Source organism: Crocuta crocuta, unplaced genomic scaffold, assembly GCF_008692635.1.
Source record: "Crocuta crocuta isolate KB4526 unplaced genomic scaffold, BGI_CrCroc_1.0 scaffold267, whole genome shotgun sequence".
Lineage (NCBI taxonomy): Eukaryota > Metazoa > Chordata > Mammalia > Carnivora > Hyaenidae > Crocuta > Crocuta crocuta.
The window spans coordinates 3,357,543-3,381,244 of NW_027531899.1; the positions used below are offsets into that span (position 1 = coordinate 3,357,543).

At 38.7% G+C, this 23,702-nt stretch overlaps 1 protein-coding gene across 1 annotated transcript in view; it reads right to left on the reverse strand.

The window, feature by feature from the left end:
* ZFP14 (ZFP14 zinc finger protein) overlaps nt 1–23,702 on the reverse strand; it is a 126,594-nt gene that overhangs the window by 75,476 nt on the left and 27,416 nt on the right. The window contains exon 5 of the mRNA XM_077773751.1: nt 21,271–22,282. Within this exon, the coding sequence (XP_077629877.1) occupies nt 21,271–22,282 (1,012 nt within the window). The remainder of the gene's footprint in view (nt 1–21,270; nt 22,283–23,702) is intronic.

Below are 23,702 nucleotides of genomic sequence, written 5' to 3' on the forward strand. Positions count from 1 at the left end.
TGAGCCTAGAAGACAAATCCAACTTATCTTATAAAAGAATTTTCCCACTGGGTGTTGTATGGAAACCAATTTGACAATAAATTATATTTTAAAAAAGAAAGAAATTTCCTATTTCTCTGTTCAGGAAACCAGCTGCTTGCCCCCTCCCTTAAATTTTTTTTTTTTAATGTTTATTTATTTCTGAGAGAGAGAGGCAGTGCGATCAGGGCAGGGTCAGAGAGAGACACACACAAAATTGGAAGCAGCCTCCAGGCTCTGAGCTAGCTGTCAGCACAGAGCCCGACGCGGGGCTTGAACCCAAGAAACCGTGAGATCATGACCTGAGCCGAAGTCGGACACTTAACCAACTGAGCCACCCAGGCGCCCCTAATGTTTGTTTCTTTTTGAGACATGGAGAAAGAAACAGAGCACAAGCGGGGTAGGGGCAGAGAGAAAGGGAGACACAGAATCCGAAGCAGACTCCAGCTGTCAGCACAGAGCCCAATGTAGGGCCTCAAACCCACAAACAGTGAGATCATGACCTGAGCCCAAGTTGGATGCTTAACTGACTAAGCCACCCAGGTGCCCCTAGGAAACCAGCTGCTATCTGACCTATATTTCTCCTCTAATGGAGGTATACCAATATGAATAAAAAATAATTTAATTGATACTTCTGCTCCCAAAAGTACAAGCGATTTTTTCCTCTGATAAAACCACTTTCTCAGCCTAAGTACCATTCCAGGCCAAGTGATTCATAAACAAACACGTAATCTCAAACTATTCAGGAATATGAGTGCAGAGTAAAGGTCGATACTATGTATGCCACTGAGGAAGATAGAGAATTCTTTCGTTTGGGACTGGGGATTTCAGGTTGGTGGTGGTGGATTTCAGCAATTAATTTCTGAGCTAACACAGCATATTGTCCATTTAGAGCTATTTAACTCATCCTCCCTTCTTTGGGGATTCAGTGGAGAGGGGTGACAACTGGCCATACTTTGTGTTCAATCACAAATATTGTTACCACTCTGCTTCCCATAGATTTTAATACTAATAGAAACAAACCACATTTCTTATCTTATAGACGAGGTTCGTGATCAAACTTCTTGGGTCCCTCCAAGAGGTGCAGGTACCCAACCATGACTGAAAGAGCCACATTCAGGAACATAATGGGGTGTGTGTGGTGGGTGCAATTTCTGTCTCCTTTATAGCTAAATTATCAATAGATTTTGGATGAGACATATATTAAATTTAAAAAACTTGGCTTAGGAAACCCTAAAGCAAGCCTTCAAATTCATTGTTTTTTGTTTTTATTCTCTTAGAACACTTCTGCACATTTTCTTTCTATCCTCTGTATTTAATTCTACATGGAGTGCCTCCTTTGTTAAAATTATAGTCAGCTTTGAAGAGGTACTTATGCCTTGTAATTTGGTAGAATAGAAAACACTTAAAGCCACTCAAAAGAAACTCTATAGGAATGCCACATAGACAAATTTCAGAACTGTGTTATTGTTAATTTCCGTCTTTCCTCCTATTACTCTTCTGTTGTAGTAATTTGGGGTTCTCCTTGGCGCAATCTATACAAATTCAGAAATTCTGAAGTGGGCATTGAAAGAAGACAACACAGAAAGGGATTTTTTTTTTTTTAATATCATAATCTACATGAGGGAAAAGGGCTGAGAGCAGTTCTTTGTCATTTATTGGTTTACATTCATTGTCAAACATTTAATGTTTATGAAAGATCTATCCCTATGTGCATAGGTGCTTTTTATTAATTTGGAAACACTGAGCTTCTGTTTATTCATTAAAAATTTTTAAAAAATATTTATTTATTTTTGAAATAGGGAGAGACAGAGCATGAACAGGGGAGGGGCAGAGTGAGAGGGAGACACAGATCTGGAGCAGGCTCCAGGCTCTGAGCTGTCAGCACAGAGCCCCATATGTGGCTCGAATTCACAAACCACAAGATCATGACTTGAGCCAAAGTCAGACACTTAACCATCTGAGTCACCCAGGTGTCCCGTGTTTATTCATTTTTTATCAACTGATATAAAATTAAATGACGATTATGTACCTACCTCATAATGGTCAGTTCAATTTTTTACAGCTATGTGGTTAATTGAACACATTTCTGTCTCCACCATATCTTTTTATTTCAACTCCTGAGGAATATCGGGGCACAGGATTCTAAGACTTACTCTGTGGGAATGAAGTATATATTTTTTTAAATTTAAAAAAATCAGTAAGCCAAAAAGTTCGAAACAAATTACGGTATTTTATATGTAAATCAATCTTCCCGTGGATATAGGTTAAGAGAAGCTGTTTAGTTATGGCTTCTACCAAGTGGAGCAAACCCCACAAAACACAAAGTAGCCACCTAGAAGAGGCTATAGAGAAGACACCAAGGGCTATAACAACACTCGGGACATTTACAGTTGGAAATTAAAGGACATGTTCACTCTGTGTGTTGGAAATATTTCTGCCAATGTCAAACCTTTTTGACATGGAAGTATCCACATCAGTCTGAATCCTAATACATGGTATTTGTGTATGGGAAGAAATTTAGAAACAGCTCAGTGCTTATTGATCTGAGATGAACAAAAGCCATAAAAATGTGATGAATATATTGAGGCTTTTGGCTTTCAATCAGTGCCTTGTAATGCTCAGAAAGCCCCCATAGGGGAATAAACCTTATGAATGCAGAGTATGAAAGAATGAAACCAACAAATATTATAATGTGATAAATATTTCCATTGAAGATCAAATCTTGACACTCTCCAAAGCATATCCGCAAAAGAAAAGCTGTATGTTAGAAATGGGGTAAATGTATTGAGTGCAACTCAATTCTTCACAGAGTGAAGTCTGATAACTGTTATTAGTATTATAAGGGTTTCAAGCTAAGCTCTCACCACCTTTAGTCACTGAAGAGTTGACAAATGCATGACTTTCCAGAAATAGACAGGTGATTTTATTTCTTATTATTTATTTTTAGAGAGAGAGTGTGGAAGTCGGGGAGAGAGGCCGAAAGAGAGAGAATCTTTAGAAACTTTTTTTAAAGTTTATTTATTTTTGAGAGAGACAGAGCATGGGAGAAGGAAGAAAGAGAGGGAGACACAGAATCCAAAGCAGGCTCCAGGCTCTGAGTTGTCAGCACAGAGCCCAATGTGGGGCTCGGACTCACAAACTATGGGATCGGGACCTAAGTCAAAATGAGACATTTAACCAACTGAGCCACCCAGCCACCCTGAGAGAGAGAGAAAATCTTAAGCTGTATGTGCAGAGCCTGACGTAGGGCTCAATCACACGACCTTGGGATCATGACCTTAGCCGAAATCAAGAGTTGGACACCCAACTGACTGAGCCACCCAGGTGCCCCCTAGAAGATGACTTTAATATTTTACATTCATCTAGTGTCTTCACACTGGAATGACCTTACTAGTGTTAAGCTGGAGTAACATTATATTATTAGCACAGAACTAGAAGCAGCCTTGTTTGGTGACCAAGTGATGCAGCCAGTACATATCTGATTAACAGTGATGGTAACAGGCATTCTTGCCTTAGTCCTGATGTCACAGGGAAAGATTTTAACATTTCATCACTAAGTATAAAGGTTGCTTAGATATCCTTTTTCAGAAGTTCCTTTCTTTTCTTATCTTTCTGAGAGGTTTGATGATGAGTGGATATTACATTTTATCAAAGGCTTTCCTCTTTTTTTTTTTTTTGGCCTATTTTGAGATGATCCTGTGGTTTTAACTGATTTTCTAATATTAAATCAAATTTACATTTAAAATTTTTAATGGTTATTGATTTATTTTGAGAGGAAGAGCTCGATGAGGCCTCGGAGGGACAGAGAGAGAGAGAGAGAAAGAATCTCAAGCAGGCTCCACACTGTCAGTGCAGAGCTCAGTGCAGGGCTTGAACTCACGAACTGTGAGATGCTTAACCGACTGAACCACCCAGGCGCCCCCAAATTTGCATTTCTGTTATAAATACCCCCAATTTGTCATGGCCCAGTTGTCTAAAAAATGCTGAATTCATCTGCTAATAATCTGGATGAGGATTTTGCATCCATCTTCATGAATGAAACTTGCCTGTAATTTTCTTTCCTCATGTTGTCCTTGGGAAATTCTGATACTGAAGTGATCATATTTTTATTAAAGAAGTCAGTTTCTGCTTTTCTAATTCTCTAGGAAAATTTATGTAAGGTTGGAATTATTATTTTTACCCTGAATATTTGGTAGAACTTTCTAGTGAAATCATAAGGGACTAAAGTTCTCTTTGTGGGATGATGTTTGCTGTAGTTATTACAAACATAGTTTTTTGCCAAAAGAGTCACACTTGGTCTCCTGGCTCACAGTGCATTCAGCGTAACACATGATAAATACTTCCTCGAAGCTAAGGAAAAAGTCCATCTTCTACATTTCCCAGTGAGTTCAGGGAACTATAATCTCTTCCTCAAGTCCAGTTGGTCTTCCATATAATTCTTATATGCAAATTCACTTTTGTATGTCTTTTGTGGATTTTATTATAAATGAATCACAATTGCAGATAGCCTGAAAAAGTGGGAAATGCTCACTGGATGAAGATAATGGAGGCAAACTGATAAAGAGCAATATTTTTTTTAAATGTTTTATTTATTTCTAGAAGACAGAGAGAGAGAGACAGCGTGAGCAGGGGAGGGTCAGAGAGAGAGGGTCACAGACTGAAACAGGCTCCAGGCTCTGAGCTGGCAGTCAGCACAGAGCCTGACACGGGGCTCGAACCCACGAACCGCGAGATCATGACCTAAGCAAAAGTCGGGACACTTAACCAACTAAGCCACCCAGGCGCCCCAAGAGCAATATTTAAAGGCATGCCCACCCATAGGAGAAGCAAGACAGAGTTGAGTCATAGAATTGTATACCTGAACCACAGGACTATGCATGTTAGTACACACATAAGGTATAAGATGGCTCTGGTGCCAAAGTAGAACTTGGGTAAAGGCTGGGTAAGCTAGAATTAAAAGTCATATGGAAAAGTCTCAGGAATAAAATAAGCCATTAATAAAAGGTTTTTTTGGTGTTTTTTTTGTTTGTTTGTTTTTTGTTTTTTTTTTTTTGCGGGGGTGCTCCTAGGTGGCTCAGTCAGTTAAGCATCTGACTTCAGCTCAGGTTATGATCTCCTGGTTCGTGGGTTTGAGCCCCGCATCAGGTTCTGTGCTGCCATGGCAGAGCCCACTTCGGATCCTCTATCTCCCTCTCTCTCTCTCTGCTCCTCCCCTGCTCGTTCTTGTTCTCTCTCTTTTTCTCTCAAAAATAAAGAAACACACAAAAGAATTAAAATTTTTTTTGAATGTTTACTTAATTTTGAAGGAGAGAGAGAGACAGAGTGTGAGTGGGAAGGGGCAGAAAAGAAGGAAACACAGAAGCCAATGCAGGGTCCAGGCTCTGAGCCGGCAGCACAGAGCCCAACACAGGGCTCGAACCCATGAGCCATGAGACCATGATCTGAGCCAAAGTCAGATGCTTAACTGACTGAGCCACCCAGGCGCCCCAAACCATTTTTTACTATGGCAAATATATGCAACACAAACTTTACCATTTTAACTACTTAAAAATGTGCCATTCAATGACACTTAGTACATTCACAATGCTGTGCTACCATCACCAATATCTAGTTCCAGAACATTTCATCACCACGCAATCTTGCCCCCTGACAAATGAAAACAAAGAAACAAACAGGTGCCCATTATATAGTCACTCCCCATGCCCACTTCCCACTGGCAACCACCAGTATATTCTCTGTCTCCATGGATTTCTTTTGATAGTGTCCTATTAATCCCATAGACTTTCTTCACTCTTGATTCTTTTTTCTTTTTACTCCTCTGACTGAATAATTTCAAATAAGGTGTTTTTGAGTTCCCCGATGCTTTCTCTCTTTTTTTAAGATTTTATTTTATTTTATTTTATTTTTATTTCTAGGAGAGAGAGAGAGACAGCGTGAACAGGGGAGGGTCAGAGAGAGAGGGAGTCACAGACTGAAACAGGCTCCGGGCTCTGAGCTGGCAGTCAGCACGGAGCCCGACGCGGGGCTCGAACCCACGAACTGCGAGATCATGACCTAAGCGAAAGTCGGACGCTTAACCGACTAAGCCACCCAGGCGCCCCCTTTAAGATTTTATTTTTAAGTAATCTCTAAACCCAACACGGGGCTTGAACCACAACCCCTAGGATCAAGAGTTGCATGCTGTACCTACTGAATCAGCCAGGTGCCCCAGTATCATCCAGCTTTCTGATGTTTTCTTCTTATTGATCTAGTCTGCTGTTGAAGCTCTCTACTGAATTCTTATATCCAGTCATTGTATACTTCATCTCCAGGATTTCTGTGTGTGTTTTATAGTTTCTACTTGTTGAATTTCTCATTTTGTTGATGCATTGTTTTCCAAATTTAGTTTAGTTATCTGTCTGTGTTCCTGTAGTTTGCTGAACTTCTTTAAGAGGATTATTATTTTTTAAGTTTATTTTTGAGAGAGAGAGAGCGTATGGAGGGAGGGGCAGGAGAGAGGGAGAGAGAATTCCAAGCAGGCTCCAGGCTGCCAGCATAAAGCCCCACATGGGGCTCGAATCCACAAACCTTGAGATCATGACCTGAGCTGAAATCAAGAATCAGACGCTAAACTGACTGAGCCACCCAGATGCCCCTAAGAGAATTATTCTGAATTCTTTCTTAAACAGATTGTAAATTGCCATTTCCTTAGCATCAGTTATTGGGATTTCATTAGCAGTGTCAGGTTTACCTGATTCTTCATGATCCTTGCATCCTTATGTTGGTTACTGTGCATTTGAGTAAGTGTTCGCTCTTCTAGACTTCCAGCTTTGCCTCAACAAGGAAAGATCTTACCAGTTTGCTCAGCTTGGGGTACTAGATTGGTCGGCTGGCAGTGTCCATGGGCAGGTGGGGCCTCTAGATGGGTGAGACCACTGCCTGGGCTCTGAGATCAGGGTATATCTTTTGCCTGGGCTCTGAGTTTTTGTGAGGCTGCTGGGTGGGCTCCCTGGTTGGGTGAGGCTGCATGTTGTGTTCTCTGGTAAGATGGGGCCCTTAGCTGGGCTCTGTAATGGCCTCGAGTCACATGGGGTAGCAGGCTGTGTTCCCCACATTCCCCAACAGGGCAGTGCCCCTAGTTGGATTCCATAATTGGACAGGTCAGCAGGCTGTTCCCTGCAATTGGCCTTGGTTGGGTGGGGCATCAATCTCTGGTTTTTGACTTGATTAGTATTGGCTGGAGTCCATGCTCAGGTGGGGCCATATACAAGGCTTTGTGGTTGGATGGGGCCTCAGGTTATACTCTGTGATTAGGTGGGGCTGTAGATTATATCCCAAAATGGGTGGGGCTACAGGCTGGACTTTGTGTCAGGAACATCATTAGCTGTGCTCCATTGTTGGGAAAGGTTACTGGCCATGCCTTTTGGTTGGACAGGGACTCCTGCTGTACCCCACATTTACGTGGACCTAGAAACTGTGCTCCATAAGCAGACTGGTTTATTGCCAGGCTCCCTGGCTGGGTGGGGCCACAGTCTATGCTTTGTGATTGGGTAAGGTAGCTGAGCTTCCTTCCTGGGAAAAATCAAAGCATGTTTTCAGCAATCAGACAGGGCCATAGGCCAGGCTTCACAGCTGGGTGGAGTTGTAGGCTGGGCCCTAAAGCTGAGTGGCACCATAGCCTCAGCTTCAAGGCTGCTCAGGATCACTATTCAGGCTCTCTCATTATGCATGGCCAGAGGCTATGCTCAACAGTTGAGCAGGCTACTGGTTTGGCTTTCTGCTCAAGTAGGCTATCAGATGTGCTCTCCAGCTTCCAAACATCTGTGGCCACATTTCCCAGAAGGTCAGGACTAGAAGCTATGCTCAGCTGTTGGGTGGGACTGCAAACTTGCTCCTCTGCCCAGGTAGTCTGTACAATATGCTCCATGGTTGCCAGACATCTGTGGCCATGTTTCCCAGAGGGACTGGACTAGATAGAGGGTATGCTTAGGAGTTGGGTGATACTGTTATTGCTCCCCTGCCTGGGTAGGCCAGAATGTACTCTGTGGGTTCTGAATGTCTGACCAGGTTTCCTGACGGCGTGGGACTGGTACTTATGCTTAGTAGTTGGACAGGGCTATGAATTTGCTCCCCTGCCTCACTGGGGCCATATAATGGGCTCCATGGCCAGTATGTTATGTTGTAGCTGGGGATCCGAATCAGGTAGAACTACCAACCGTGCTCACTGGCTGGACAGGATCACAAGCTCAGGTTTGTGGATGGGCAGAACCACTGGCTGGGATCTCTACTTGGGCACTGCTGTAAAGAGGAATGAAATCTGCCAAGATCTAAGTGCTGGTTGCTGAAATACTCACCTCTCGTCTATTTGATCCCCAGTTGTAGAGCTCCATTGATTTCCTCCAGTGATTCCCATGAGGTGAGAGCTGAGTGGGTCACCTAGGAAGTGTTCCACAATGCCAGGTTTCTCTCCTTCCATTGGAGAAGTTGTAGGCCCAGAGGGGCCATCTCAGTGTGATGTTTTGCTGTCCTGGGTGGGGGTAATGTAGTCATAGTAAAGCTGTTTCTCTTACCGTTTGAATGTGGTTCTTCTTGGTGTCTGCAGTCTATGGAGGTACTTCAGGTTCATCCCCAGGTTCTGATATTTTCAGGTGTCTTATCTGTGGATAGTTACTAGCTAGTCTTGAGGACGGGGACTGAACTTGGGAATGACCTATGTTGGCATCTTGATGACGAACTCGGTCTCTAAAATGTTCAGTTTCCAATAAAAAAAAATGTGACACATGCAGAGAAACCAGAAGGTGTGACCTACACAGTGTTAGGCAGCTAACAGAAAATGTCACCATGGGGGTTCAGATGCAATATTTAACAGACAAAAACTTCAAGGTAGCCATTATAAATATATTTAAATAAGTAAGCAAAACCATACTTAAAGAAGTAAAAGAAGTTATGATGAAATGTCTCACTAAAATAGATAATATAAATAAAGAGAAAGAAATAAGAAAAACAAATGGAAATTCTGGAGTTGAAAATAATTATAACCAAAATTAAAAATTCACTAGAGGGACTCAATAGTGTTTTTGAAGAACTGGCAAACTTGAAGATAGATTGATAGAGAGCAAATGATCCAAAGAACAAAGAGAGAAACAAAATGAAACGAAACGAAACAAAACAAAACAGTGCTTCCAAGAAATGTGGGAACCACCAAATGCACCAAAGTATACATAATGGGGGTACAACATGGAAAGCAGAGAAGGAAATGAGTAGAAAAAATTTTAAGAAATCATTTCAGAAAACTTTATAAATATGATGAAAAACATGAATTTATATACTCAAGAAGCTTAATGAACTGCCAGAAAGATAATCTCAAAAAGATGTACATGTAGAAATATAATAAAAGTGCTGAAAGTTAGGGGCGCCTGGGTGGCTCAGTTGGTTGAGGGTCCGACTTCAGCTCAGGTCATGATCTAATGGTTTGTGGGTTCAAGCCCCCTGTCGGGCTCGCGTCAGGCTCCCGTCGGGCTCTGTGCTGGCAGCTAGCTCAGAGCCTGGAGCCTGTCTTCGGATTCTGTGTCTCCCTCTCTGACCCTCCCCTGCTCATGCTGTCTCTCTCTCAGATATTTAAAAAAAAATTTTTTTTTAAATACTGAAAGTTAAACACAAAGAAAAAATATCAAGAGCAGCAAGAGCAAATTAATTTATGATGTATAACAGAACACCAGTTAGGTTAACAGCTGACTTTTTAATAGAAAAAAATGGAGGCTAGAAGGCAGTAGGAAGACATATTCAGTGCTGAAAGAGGGGTGCCTGGGTGGCCTGTTGGTTAGGCAACCAGCTCTTGATTTCGGCTCAGGCTATGATCTCACGGTTTGTGAGTTCAAGCCCTGCATCAGGCTCTGCACTGGCAGCACAGAGCCTGCTTGGGATTTTCTGTCTCCCTCTTTCTCTACTCTCCTCTGCTCACATTCTCTCTTTCAAAAATAAATAGACATTTAAAATAATTTACAAAGTGCTGAAAGAAAAAGAGTCAAAGGAGAATCCTATAACCACCAAAATTATTTTTCAAAAATAAATGTGAAATAAACATATCCAAATAAACAAAAACTGCTAGGTTTATTTGTTAGCAGATACACCTTACAATAAACACAGAAGAAGTTTTTCAGGCGTTTTGAAAACAAGTGATTCCAGACAGTAAATTCAAATCCATATGAAGAAACAAAAAGTACCAGTAAAGATAATTATGTAATTAAAGAAGTATGTAAATGTATTTCTTTTCTGTTTTTCTCTTTACTGATTTAAAAAAAATGAATAAAACAAAATATACATAAGAATATTTGAGGACCAATATCATATAGAAAAATATTTATTGGTAACAGCATAAAGAAAGTGAATGAAAGCAAAGTTGTATTGTGCTAAGGAAACAACACTGGATAAATGGTGATATATCAAATCCACAGAAACAAAAGAGAACCATACATGGTCAATAAGAAGTTTAATATTGCAAACTCTATAAATACATACTTGTCCTCCTTTCTTATTTCAGCTTCTTTTTTTTTTAAATATTTTTATTTATTTCTAGAAGAGAGAGAGAGAGAGACAGCGTGAAGAGGGGCGGGTCAGAGAGAGAGGGAGACACAGACTCCGAAATACGCTCCAGGCTCTGAGCTGGCAGTCAGCACAGAGCCCGACGCGGGGCTCGAACCCACGAACCGCGAGATCATGACCTAAGCGAAAGTCGGACGCTTAACCGACTAAGCCACCTAGGCGCCCCGTTATTTCAGCTTCTTGAATAGGTATAACATTATATGAAGTAACAGCTAAAATAATGTATTGCTGGCTTTGTAGCCTACATAGTTATAATATGTATAACAATATAGCAAACAAAAGACCAGGGCAGGGAGAGAAGGAATAGAACTATAAAGGAATAACATAAGTATATCTCACTGGATTAAATGTAAAGTAGATTCTGATAATGTAAGAAATGTATGGTAAGCCCTAGAGCAAGCACTGAGAACATAACTTAGAAAAAGGTAAAAAATTATTAAAGTAATTTCAATGTTATATTAGAAATACTCACTTAATGTAAAAGAAAGAAGACTAATAGAAGAACAAAAAGGATGTAAAACATATAAGAAACAAAAAGTAAAATGGCAATAATGAATTCAATGACATTAATGTGAATGGATTAGATAATGATAGATTGCAAAGGGCAGATTGTTAAACTATTTTTTTTAAAGACCCAACTATATGTTGTCGATATGAAACACAGTTTTGATTAAAATATACAAAAAAATTAAAATTATAAAAAAATGGTAAGCAAACACCAACCATAATAAAGCTGAAATGACTATACAAATACCTATCAAAATAGACTAAAACAAAAAATGTTACTGGGGAAAAAGAGGGATGGTTTATAATGATGAAAGGGTCCGTCCTTCAGGAAGATAAAACAATCCAAAACTAACAGGTAGAAGGCAACCTTTGGAATGGAGAAGATATTTGCAACTGACATACCTGATAAAGGGTTAGTATCCAAAATATATAAGGAACTTATAAAACTCAACACAAAAAAAAAAAAATATTCAGTTAAAATATAATCCACCAATAGACCTTTCTCCAAAGAAGACATACAGATGGCTGACCAATACATGAAAAGATGTTCAACATTACTCACCATCAGGGAAATACAAATTAAAACTACAATGAGGTATCACCTCACACTTGTCAGAACGGCTAAAATTAACAACACAGGCAACAAGAGATGTTGGTAAGAATGCAGAGAAAGAGGAACCCTCTTACACTGTTGGTGGGAATGAAAACTGGTGCCAGCCACTCTGGAAAACAGTATGGAGGTTTCTCAAAAAGTTAAAAATAAAACTATCCTACCATCCAGCAATTGCACTACTAGGTATTTACCCAAAGGATAACAAAATAATGATTTGAAGGGACAAATGTGCCCTGATATTTATAGCAGCATTATCTACAATAGTCAAATTATGGAAAGAGCTCAAATGCCCACTGCATTTGGATGGATAAAAAAAAGATTACAATGGAATATTATTCAACCATAAAAAAGAATGAAATCTTGCCATGTGCAATGACATGGATGTAGCTAGAGAGTATTATGCTAAGCAAAATAAGTCAGTCAAAGAAAGACAAATACCATTTGATTTCACTCATATGTGGAACTTAAGGAATGTAACAGATGAACATGATGGAGGGGAAAGAGAGACAAACCATAAAACAGACTCTTAACTCTAGAGAATACACTAAGGGCTGCTGGAGGAAAGGGGGTGGGGGGGATGGATTAATGGGTAATGGGTATTAAGCAGGGCACATGTTGTGATGAGTACTGGGTGTTGTATGAAAGTGATGCTTATGTGGAAACTAATTTGACAATAAACTATTTGTAAAAAAAAAAAAAAAAGAAAAGAAAGTGATGAATCACTAAATCCTACACCTGCAACTAATATTACACTGTATGTTAACTAAGTGGAATTTAAATAAAATCTTGAAAGAAAAAAACCCATATGTACCTAACAATAGAGTACTAAAATAAATGACCTAGAAATTGGGAAAAATAAAGAGAGAAATAGACAATTCGACAATAACAGAGGGTGCAGTACCCCATTTTCAATAATGTTTAGAAAAACTAGGTAGAAGATCAGCAAGTAGATGGAGAACTTGCCCAACACTATAAATTAACTAGACCTAACAGATGTCTACAGAATACACCATCCTACAATTCTGAAATACATATTTCCCCCAATTATACATTGAACGTTCTTCAGGACAGACCATATGCAAGGTTATAAAACAAGCCTCAAATTTTTAAAAGGATAAAATCATGTACATAATACTGCTTGAATAAAATGGAATGAAATTAGAAACCAATAAGAAGGAAATTTGGGAAATTCACAAATGTGTGAAAATTAAAATGCACTGCTAAAAATCCGTGGACCCCTATTTTCAAACTATATTACAAAGCTATGGTAATCAAAACAGTATAGTATTGGCATAAAAACAGACACATAGATCAATGAAACAAGCTAAAGAGCCCAGAAATAAATCCACACATATACGGTCAAAAGAGCAAACAATATTCAATGTGAAAAAGACAGTCTCTTCAAAAAATTATGTTGTAAAACTGGACAGCCACATGGAAAAGAATAAAACTGGATCATTATATTACACCATACACAAATACTAACTCAAAATGGATTAAAAACCTGAACATAAGACCTGAAACCATGAAACTCCTAAAAGGAAGCATAGGTGCTAATAAGCTCCTTGACTCAGTCTTAGTGATGATTTTTTGTATCTGACTCCAAAAGCAAAGGCAATAAAAGCAAAAATAAAGCTTGTGACTACATCAAACTGGAAACCTCCAACACAGCAAAGAAATCATAGAAAGAAAGAAAGAAAGAAAGAAAGAAAGAAAGAAAGAAAGAAAGAAAGAAAGAAAGAAAGAAAGAAAGAAGAGAGAGAAAAGGAAAAAGAAAGAAAAAAGGAAAAGGCAATCTATTGAATGGGAGAAAATATTTGCAAGTCATATATTGAAAAAGGGTTAATATCTAAAATATATGAAGAATTCATACAACTCAATAGCAAAAAAAACAAAACAATCTGATTAAAACCCAGGCAGAAGAACTGAATAGACATTTTTCCAAAGAAGACATACAGAGGGCCAACAGGTGCCTGAAGGAATGCTCAGCAACACTAGTCACCAGGAAAATGCAAGTCAAAACTGTGAGATATGAGTTCATACCCATTAGGATAATCATTATAAAAAAGAAACTTAATAACAAGTGTTGGCAATGATGTGAAGAAATCATAATCCTTATTTACTGCTGGTGAAAATATAAAATAGTGCAGCTACTTTAAAAAACATTCTGGAAGTCCCCCCAAACTGTTAAGGGGATAAAATCATATAACTTAGCAATTTCACTCTTAGCTACATATGCCCAAGAGAAAGAAAAATATATGTCCACAGAAACATTTCATGAATGTTCATAGCAGCATTAATAACCAACCAAAAAGTGGGAAAAAAAACATAGAATACAGTATGTGGGGGGGAGGAGGATACTTCCAAGACCCTTCCCAGTGGATATCTAAACCTGCAGATAGTACCAAACTCTATGTAGACTACGTTTTTTTCTATACATACACAGTCATGATAAAATATAATTTATACATTAGACACAGTAAGAGATTAATAATAACAACTACTAATAAAATAGAACAATTAGAACAATATACTCTAGGGGCACCTGGGTGGCTCAGTCAGTCATTTAAACATCCGACTTTGGCTCAAGTCATGGTCTCATGCTTCATGGGTTCAAGCCCTGTGTTGGGCTCTGCTGACAGCCAGCTCAGAGCCTGGAGCCTGTTTCAGATTCTGTGTGTCTCTCTCTCTCTGCCCTTCCCCTGCTCATGCTCTGTCTCTCAAAAATAAATAAATGTGAAAAAAATTAAAAAAGAAACTTGGCCTAGAACATTATTTGTATTACAAAAAATAGAACAATATACTCTAATAAAAGTTATATGAATGCGGTCTCTCTCAAAATATCCCATTATACTGTACTCACCCTTCTTGTGATGATGTGAAATGACAAAATCTCTACATGAGGAGATGCAGTAAGGTGATTGACATAGGCATTATGATGCAGTGTCAGGCTACCACTGACTTCTGGCCATACATCAGGAGGAGGATCATCTACTTCTGGACCACAGTTGACCACAGGTGACTGAAACCATGGAAAGCAAAACTGTGGATAAGGGGGGACTACTTTATCATAGAATAATCAAAATGAATGGACTGTATTGAATAATAATATGGATGAATCCTGGCAATCTAATGTTATAAGGAAAAATATATACATTCCTTAAGGTTCTATAGATCATGAAACCCATTTCATAAAGTGAGATTTAACCAAGATAATAAAAATAGATTAAAGTAATCTTATCTGAGTTAAGTTCCCAAATCATAAATTTTTCTAAAATAAGGAATTTTAGGAATTTAAACTTTATGGATTATAAGGGAATATGATTTATCACTGTAGATTCCATATACAACTGATTATACTATAAGAACCTGAGCTAAATGGATATCTTTACAAAGGAAGTTTTAACTGCATGACAGTATGCAACAATAGAATTAAGTTTCTTGTATTCCTTATTATGGATTCTTTACAATTTCTACTTATGTGAGCATAATGTTAAAAGTAGAAAGTTTAGGGGCAGCTGGGTGGCTCAGTCAGTTAAGCGCCTGACTTCGGCTCAGGTCATGATCTCATGGTTCTGGGTTCGAGCCCCGCGGCGGGCTCTGTACTGACAGCTCAGAGCCTGGAGCCTGCTTTGGATTCTGTGTCTCCCTCTCTCTCTGACCCTCCCCTGCTCACGCGGTCTCTCTCTCTCTCTCTCAGAAATGAATAAAACATTAAAAAAATTTTTTTAAAGTAGAAAGTTTATGAAAATAGTCTATAATTTCACTTTTCATGTTAGTTTTTCCTCCCTTAATTTTGATCTAATGTAGTTTGAAGCCAAAGTGGAATAGTGATGCTTAATGAGATTATAAATTTTGACCATGACCAAAAGGAATATTAAAATAGTAGTATATTTTTCCCAAATATCAACAATTCATGGGAAAAGCAAATAAAATTTAATTTATTCTTACCTTTGAGTTGGTTACATACTACTTTTTAAAAAATGTTTACTTATTTAAAGTTTTTTGAAGTTTATCAGTTTATTTTTGAGAGAGAAAGAGACAGAGAGAGTGAGTAGGGGACGGGCAGAAAGAGAGGGAGAGAGAATCTCAAGCAGCCTCCATGCTGTCAGCACGGAGCCCAACGTGGGGCTTGAACTCACATACTGAAATCGTGACCTGAGCCAAAATCAAGAGTTGGACACTTAACTAACTGAGCCACCCAGGCACCCCTATTTATTTATTTATTTATTTATTTATTTATTTTTATTTATTTATTTATTAGAGACAGAGATAATGTGAGTGGGGGAAGGGAAGACAGAGAGAGAGGGACAGAGAATCCCAAGCAGACTCTGCACTGTTAGTGTGAGGGGCCCCACGCTGGGCTTAAATTCATGAACCCGCGAGATCATTACCTGAGCTGAAATCAAGAGTCAGACGCTTAATCTACTGATCCCCTCACTTTTTTAAAAGTTTATTTATTTATTTTGAGAGATACAGAAAGAGCATCAATGACAGAAGAGCACAGAGAAAGGGAGAGAGAGAATCCCAAGCAAGTTCTGTATTGTCAGCACAGAGCTTGACGCAGGGTTCGATCTCACAAAGTGAGATTATGACCTGAGCCAAAATCAAAAGTTGGATGCTCAACTGACTGAGCCACCCAGGCACCTGAGCATCTTTTTCATTAACAGCTCAACCCTGAATTCTTTCCATTCATTTAAAAACCAAAGAGATACAGTTTTGTGACCCTGATTTAGGAAATATTTTTCAGGCAGGATGCAAAAAGCATGAACTGTGAAAGAAGAAAAATGATTTGGATTTTATCAAAACTAAAACATTTTGGAGCACCTGGGTGGCTCAGTCAGTTAAGCATCCAACTCTTGATTTCGGCTCAGGTCATGACCTCTCAGTTCATGGGTTGGAGCCCTAAATTGGGCTCTGTGCTGAGAGAACAGAGCCTGCTTAGGATTCTTTCTCTGCCCCTCTCCTACTCAAGTGCTCTCTCTCAAAATAACTAAATAATATAATTATTTTAATATATATATATAAATTATTATATTATAATATAATATAATTATATTAGCCAGCCTTCCACACTCTTCCACACTGGCAGAGTTAAGTGGTTGCTACAGAAATAGTATGGATCATAGGGCTAAAACATTTACTATCTGGCCCTTTATGGAAAGTCTGCTAACTTTTCATCTAGAACACAATACAGAATTCCAGTGACATATTTGCTACTAGTGCAAAAATGTGATGATCAGGCTATCTTTCCTCTTCATAAGCTATTTTAAAATTTTTGTTGTATGTGTATATATTTATCAAAAATAGGATATGCAATAATATATAATATACCCAAATTTTAAACTTGACATAATGCTTCAAATAAATAAAAGAACTGCATATAGGGCACAAAAACAGACACATAGACCAATGGAAGAGATTAGAGGACCCAGAATTGGACCCACAAATGTATTGCCAATTAATCTTTGACAAAGCAGGAAAGAGTATCCAATGGAAAAAAGCCAGCCTCTTCAACAGATGGTGCTGGGAGAACTGGACAGCAACATGCAGAAGAATGAAACGACCACTTTCTTACACCACACACAAAAATAAACTCAAAATGGATCAAGGACCTGAATGTGAGACAGGAAACCATCAAAATCCTAGAAGAGAAAGCAGGAAACAACCTCCTTGACCTCAAATGCAGCAATTTCTTACTCAACACATCTTCAAAAGCAAGTGAATCAAGAGCAAAAATGAACTACTGGGATCTCATCAAGATAAAAAACTTCTGCACGGCAAAGGAAACAATCAATAAAACTAATAAGCAACTGGGGCACCAGGGTGGCTTAGTCGGTTAAGCGTCCGACTTTCGCTTAGGTCATGATCTCGCGGTTCGTGGGTTCGAGCCCCGCGTCGGGCTCTGTGCTGACTGCCAGCTCAGAGCCTGGAGCCTGTTTCAGTCTGTGACTCCCTCTCTCTCTGACCCTCCCCTGCTCATGCTGTCTCTCTTTCTCTCCCCTAGAAATAAATAAAAAACATTAAAAAAAAAACTAATAAGCAACTGACGGAATGGGAAAAGATAGTTGCAAATGACATACCGGATAAAGGGCTAGGATCCAAAATCTATAAGGAACTCACCAAACTCCACACCCGAAAAACAAATAATCCAGTGAAGAAATGGGCAGAAGACATGAACAGACACTTCTCCAAAGAGGACATCCAGATGGCCAACAGACACATGAAACGATGCTCAGCGTCGCTCATCATCAGGGAAATACAAATCAAAACCACACTGAGATTACCACCTCACGCTGGTCGGAGTGACTAAAATGAACAAATCGGGAGACTCTAGATGCTGGCGAGGATGTGGAGAAATGGGCACCCTCCTATACTGTTGGTGGAACTGTAAACTGGTACAGCCTCTCTGGAAAACAGTGTGGAGGTTCTTCAAAAAATTAACAATAGAACTCCCCTATGACCCAGCAATAGCACTGCTAGGAATTTATCCAAGGGACACAGAACATATGTTTTCACTCATATGTGAAACAGGAGAAACCTAACAGAGGACCATGGGGAAGGGGAAGAGGAAAAAATAGATAAGGAGAGGGAGGGAGGCAAACCATGAGAGACTCTTAAATACTGAGAACAAACTGAGGGTTGAGGGAGTTGGGGGAGAGAGCAAAAGAGGTGATGGGCATGAAGGAGGGCACTTGTTGGAATGAGCACTGGGTGTTATATGGAAACCAACTTGACAATAAACAAAGAAAGAAAAGAACTGCATGTAGAAAATATTGGGGCTGGATTAAGTCCTTTTTAAAAAAAAAATCCTTACACTGGGAGTTTAGCTAGTAATCTCTGGAAATATTTTAACTAAACTTGTTGAGATCTAAGAAATTCGGGGTAAATTATTTTGTGTTGTACCATTCCTTCACTCCCTTAAATTCCCTTGGGACCAAAGGATTTGCACTATTAAAATTTCCTTCTCCTAACCTTCTGCACATTCATAGCTTTAGTGTCCAAAACAAAAGGAACTCATGGGGTATTTGTGTGGTCAATATATCTTTGGTCCTCATGGTGTCTTTAAAGATAAATCAGAGCTACCATTTAAAAATCAAGAGCTATTAGGGCACTGGGTAGCTCAGTTGGGTGTCTGACTTTGGCTCTCACGTTCATGGGTTCAAGCCCCCAAGTCAGGCTTGTTGCTGTCAGCCCGTCAGTGTACAGCCCGCTTCAGATCCTCTGTCCCCCTTCTCTGCCCCTTCCTCATTTGTGCTCTCTCAGAAATAAGCATAAATAAAAATCAAGAGCTATCACACACTAAACAACGATAACAAGAAATGCAGACTCTTGGGGCGCCTGGGTGGCTCAGTCGGTTCAGCGCCAGACTTCAGCTCAGGTCGTGATCTCACGGTTCCTGGGTTCGGCCCCCGCCCCCCCCCCCATCGGGCTCTATGCTGACAGCTTGCTCAGGGCCTGGAGCCTGCTTCGGATTCCTTGTCTCCTTCTCTCTCTGCCCCTCCCCTGTTCGTGCTGTCTCTCAACAATAAATAAATGCAGAAAGAAAAAATTTTTAAAAAATCTAGACTCTCGAAAAGTCAGAAGAGCTTGCAAAATGGGGTTTGCACCTCCTCACATCAGTTAGTTGGAACGCACTGGGTATCCTCCTTAGCAACTGCTGCAACCAGGTTCATTTCTATTATTTTAATAGGTACCACGGTCTGCTAGTTTCCTTAGTATGTTCGCATATATCTTCAAAGATACTAAAAAAATAGCTTGTTTTTAGGTGTCCTAATATTGTTCTAACATCAAGATTATATTTGGGTAGGTATGTTATGAGATGTCTACCTCTATATAACAGATAATTCCTTAGACATGTGATAATGTTTTTCCTGAAAAAAAAATTTGGTGCTTTGTTAGTAGTAATAGCTACTATATCACACTAAATTTCTCCTTTTCTCTGTTTTTGAGGCTTCTGAGAGTTCTAATTCTGAGTCAATACCGCATATTTTTATTTTCCTAAAATATAATTTTTTTAGGTTTTCAAATGTATCAGAAAGAAGCGTTGCATTTAACATATTTTATTTTATTAAATATTGTGAAGTAATCTCTATATTCAGTGTGGGGCTTGAACTCACAACCTTGAGACCAAGAGTCATACGTTACACCAACTGAGCCAGTCAGGCACTCCTAAAATAACATTTTAAATCAGTAAGGTTTCTGTGTGTGTGTGTGTCCCTTTCACTTTTTCATCAATGTCGCAATTGTCTACATTCTTGTTTTTACGGTAGGTATTATATGATGTAGTAAAAGGATGCCAGTCTGAAAAGTTCTTTCCACACATTACTTTCCCCAGCAATACCTACAATAATTTCATGTTCCATAGAAAGTGATGATGGAAAATTTTCTGAATTCATTACCCTGTGTATGTCTTTCTTCAACTATATATCTTGCTTGATGTTCAGCAAGGTCTGCAGAAAATGTTTTTCAACAAATGATACTGATGACAACGATGACTAAAATAATGACCAACATTCAGTGAATATTTATTATATGGCAGGCACAATTCTAAGCACTTTATGTGTCTTAATTTATTTGACCCTCACATAAAATTTTGAGGTAGGTATTATAATTGTCCCCATTTTATAGTTTCTACTGAGACAAGTATGTATAAAAACATAGAAAAATGGTCAGGAAGCATAAATACTAAACAGATAATGACTATCCTTCAGAAAGGGAAGTGGGTACAAGGATGATAGTCAAAGGGTATACCTGCCTTATTTGTAATGTTTAAATCTTTTAAAAGGAAAATATGTTCATGCACAATTTCTGCAATTAAAATACATGATACAATGATATGCCAAGGGAGAATTTCCATTAGGGTACTGTGTATAATGGCAAAAACTCTGGGAAACTACAATGTCTATCAGTAGGAATATGACAAAATGATATCACAGCAACATAAGGAAGCACCAGGAAGCTATGAAAGGATCTCTATTTACTGTGTGGAAAGTTGTTCATCAATGTTTTTACAAGAAGAAATTCCAAGTTTTGTAAATAACAGAAAGAATAAGCCATCTTTGAATAAAGAGGTCACTTCTTCCAGGTATTAAAGGCATTTTACAAACTGTGATGTAAACAGATGGACCTTACAGTCATATAAATTTAAGATGGGTTAAAATATCAATATAACAACTATAGACAATTTAGGGGGAAAACCAAAAATCTCAGGATTATACTTCAGCATAAATTCTGAGGTTTAAAATAAGGATAGAAAGGTGTTAAAAGTGCTGTGATTTTCAATGACTGCTAGCTTGAATTATCCGATGTCAAAAGAAAAATAAACTTTTATTAAAGGGCTTCTAAAATATATTCTACGAAGAGGGTGCGTCTCCTACATGATTTTTCTCAGGCTGAATAAGCTGGAGTCAACAAATAAGAAATTTCTACAATATTCTATTTAAAGGGATTAATATCAAGACCAATTCTCTAATGTTGAATAGTTTTGAGTTGTAATTAAAAGCCTTCCTACAGAGTTCATACATTCTATGGTTTATCACCAGTACAAATTTTGATGTTGAATAAGTTGTGAGCCATAATTAAACGTCTTCCCACATTCTCTATATTCATAGGGTTTCTCACCAGTATGAATTCTATGATGACTGATAAGTTGTGAACTCTGAGAATAGGCTTTCCCACATATCTTACATTCATAGGGCTTCTCACCAGTATGAATTCTCTGATGTCGAGTAAGGTCCGAACCAGAACGAAAAGCCTTTTCACATTCCTTACATTCATAGGGTTTCTCACCTGTATGAATTCTCTGATGTTTAATAAGTTGTGAGCTCTGACTAAAGGCATTGCCACATTCCTTACATTCATAGGGTTTCTCCCCTGTATGAATTCTCTGATGTTGAGTAAAGTTTGAGCCACTACTAAAAGCCTTCCCACATTCTTTACATTCATAGGGCTTTTCACCAGTATGAATTCTCTGATGTCGAGTGAAGTTTGAGCCACTACTAAAGGCCTTTCCACATTCCTTACATTCGTAGGGTTTCTCACCAGTATGAATTCTGTGATGTCGAGTAAGGTCTGAACCACAAATAAATGTTTTCCCACATTCCTTACATTCAAAGGGTTTCTTGCCAGTATGAATTTTCTGATGATGACTGAGTCTTGAGGGATGTCTAAAGGCCTTTCCACATTCCTTACATTCATAGGGTTTCTCAATGGAATGAATTATTTGATGCGTAGTAAGCTGTGAGTCATGTCTAAAGGCTTTTTTATATTCCTTAGTTCCACAGTATTTCTCTTTGTTATTGATGATTTGCTGTAATGTAAAGGATGGATGCTGACTGAAAGTGGGCATGCCTTCATGGGTGAATATCAGTTGACTGAAGCGTCCCTCCTGAGAGCCATGTTTCTCAAACTGGCCATTACATTCCCAATTATCTCTGAAACTAGAGCACTGAAGGTCATGTCTTGTAAGTCTTTCCATTATCTCCCACTGCGCTGACTTTATTTCATAACTTTCCTTCTTCAGAAATAATTTCTTGGTCTCACATCTTGATTCCAGGACTGAAAGAAAATATGAAAGTAATCACTCATATTTTTCTTGTTTGGGAGAAATAAAACTTCAGTTAAAATGGGAAAATTAATCTGAACTAAAAAAAAATAGATGAGAAGAGAACAAGGACAGATCATATAGTAAGATGAGGGCAGTAAGTAAGCCACTGATTTCCAAACATTGCTATTGATAAGAACCATTTAGGGGAGCTTGCTGAACATACAGATAACTTAGCCTTAACTCCCTTGTTACAAAACGTCTGTAATCATAGATACACATACCAAACCTCAGAGCAAATACACACACACCTGTAAGAGGACCCTACAACATGAACTATAAAATAAGGGAAATGATTACCTACTTAATAGAGTTATTATCAGGATTAAATGAGTATAAGATAAAATTTCCAGGAGTTGGCAAACTATGGCCTGCAGCACTGTAACAATTTTTATAAGTAAAGTTTTATTGGAACATTGCTACACTTATTTGTTTACATATTGTCTATGGCTGTTTCTGAGCTACAATGGCAGAAGTGAGTAGCTGCAACAGAGAACACGTCGACTGTAAACTTAAAATATTTATTATTTGGCATTCAGGAAAATGGTTTGCCAGTTCCTGGTTAGATCTATGTTGTCCATTACAGTAGCCATTAGCATTTGTGTCTGTTTAACATAATTAAAATTATATGAAAATTCAAATTTAATTCAATAGCACTGTCCACATTTCCAGTATTCAATAGCTAATGGTGGTAGTATTGGAAATAACATAGGATATTTCCATCATCACTAAAAGTTTTATTAGGCAGCACTGTCCTCAATTCTGTAACTGGAGGCCCAGGGTCTCTTTAACAAATAAGGAAATAGAGAGCGGCAATCCAGATGGCAGGAATGAATAAATCCAGCATGAGCATCATATAGTGAAGATTCTTTTGTGGCTAAATATGGAATATGCTTGAGGTTTGATAAAAATACTTAAAAAAATTTTTGTTTATTGTCAAGTTGGTTTCCATATAACACCCAGTGCTCATTCCAACAAGTGCCCTCCTTCATGCCCATTATCTCTTTTCCCTCCCTCCAACCCCCTCAACCCTCAGTTTGTTCTCAGTATTTAAGGGTCTCTCATGGTTTGCCTCTCTCCCTCTCCTTACCTATTTTTCCCCTTCCCTTCCCCATGGTCTTCTGTTGTTTCTCCTGTTTCACATATGAATGAAAACATATGGTATCTGTCCTTCTCTGCCTGACTTATTTCACTTAGCATAACACCCTCGAGTTCCATTCACGTTGCTACAAATGGCCATATTTCATTCTTTCTCGTTGCCATGTAGTATTCCATTGTATATATATAAACCACATCTTCTGATAAAAACACTTTTTGGCTTCGAATTCTGGGATGCTGATCTTAGGAGAAAAGAGGAGAGGACTTAAAAAGAAC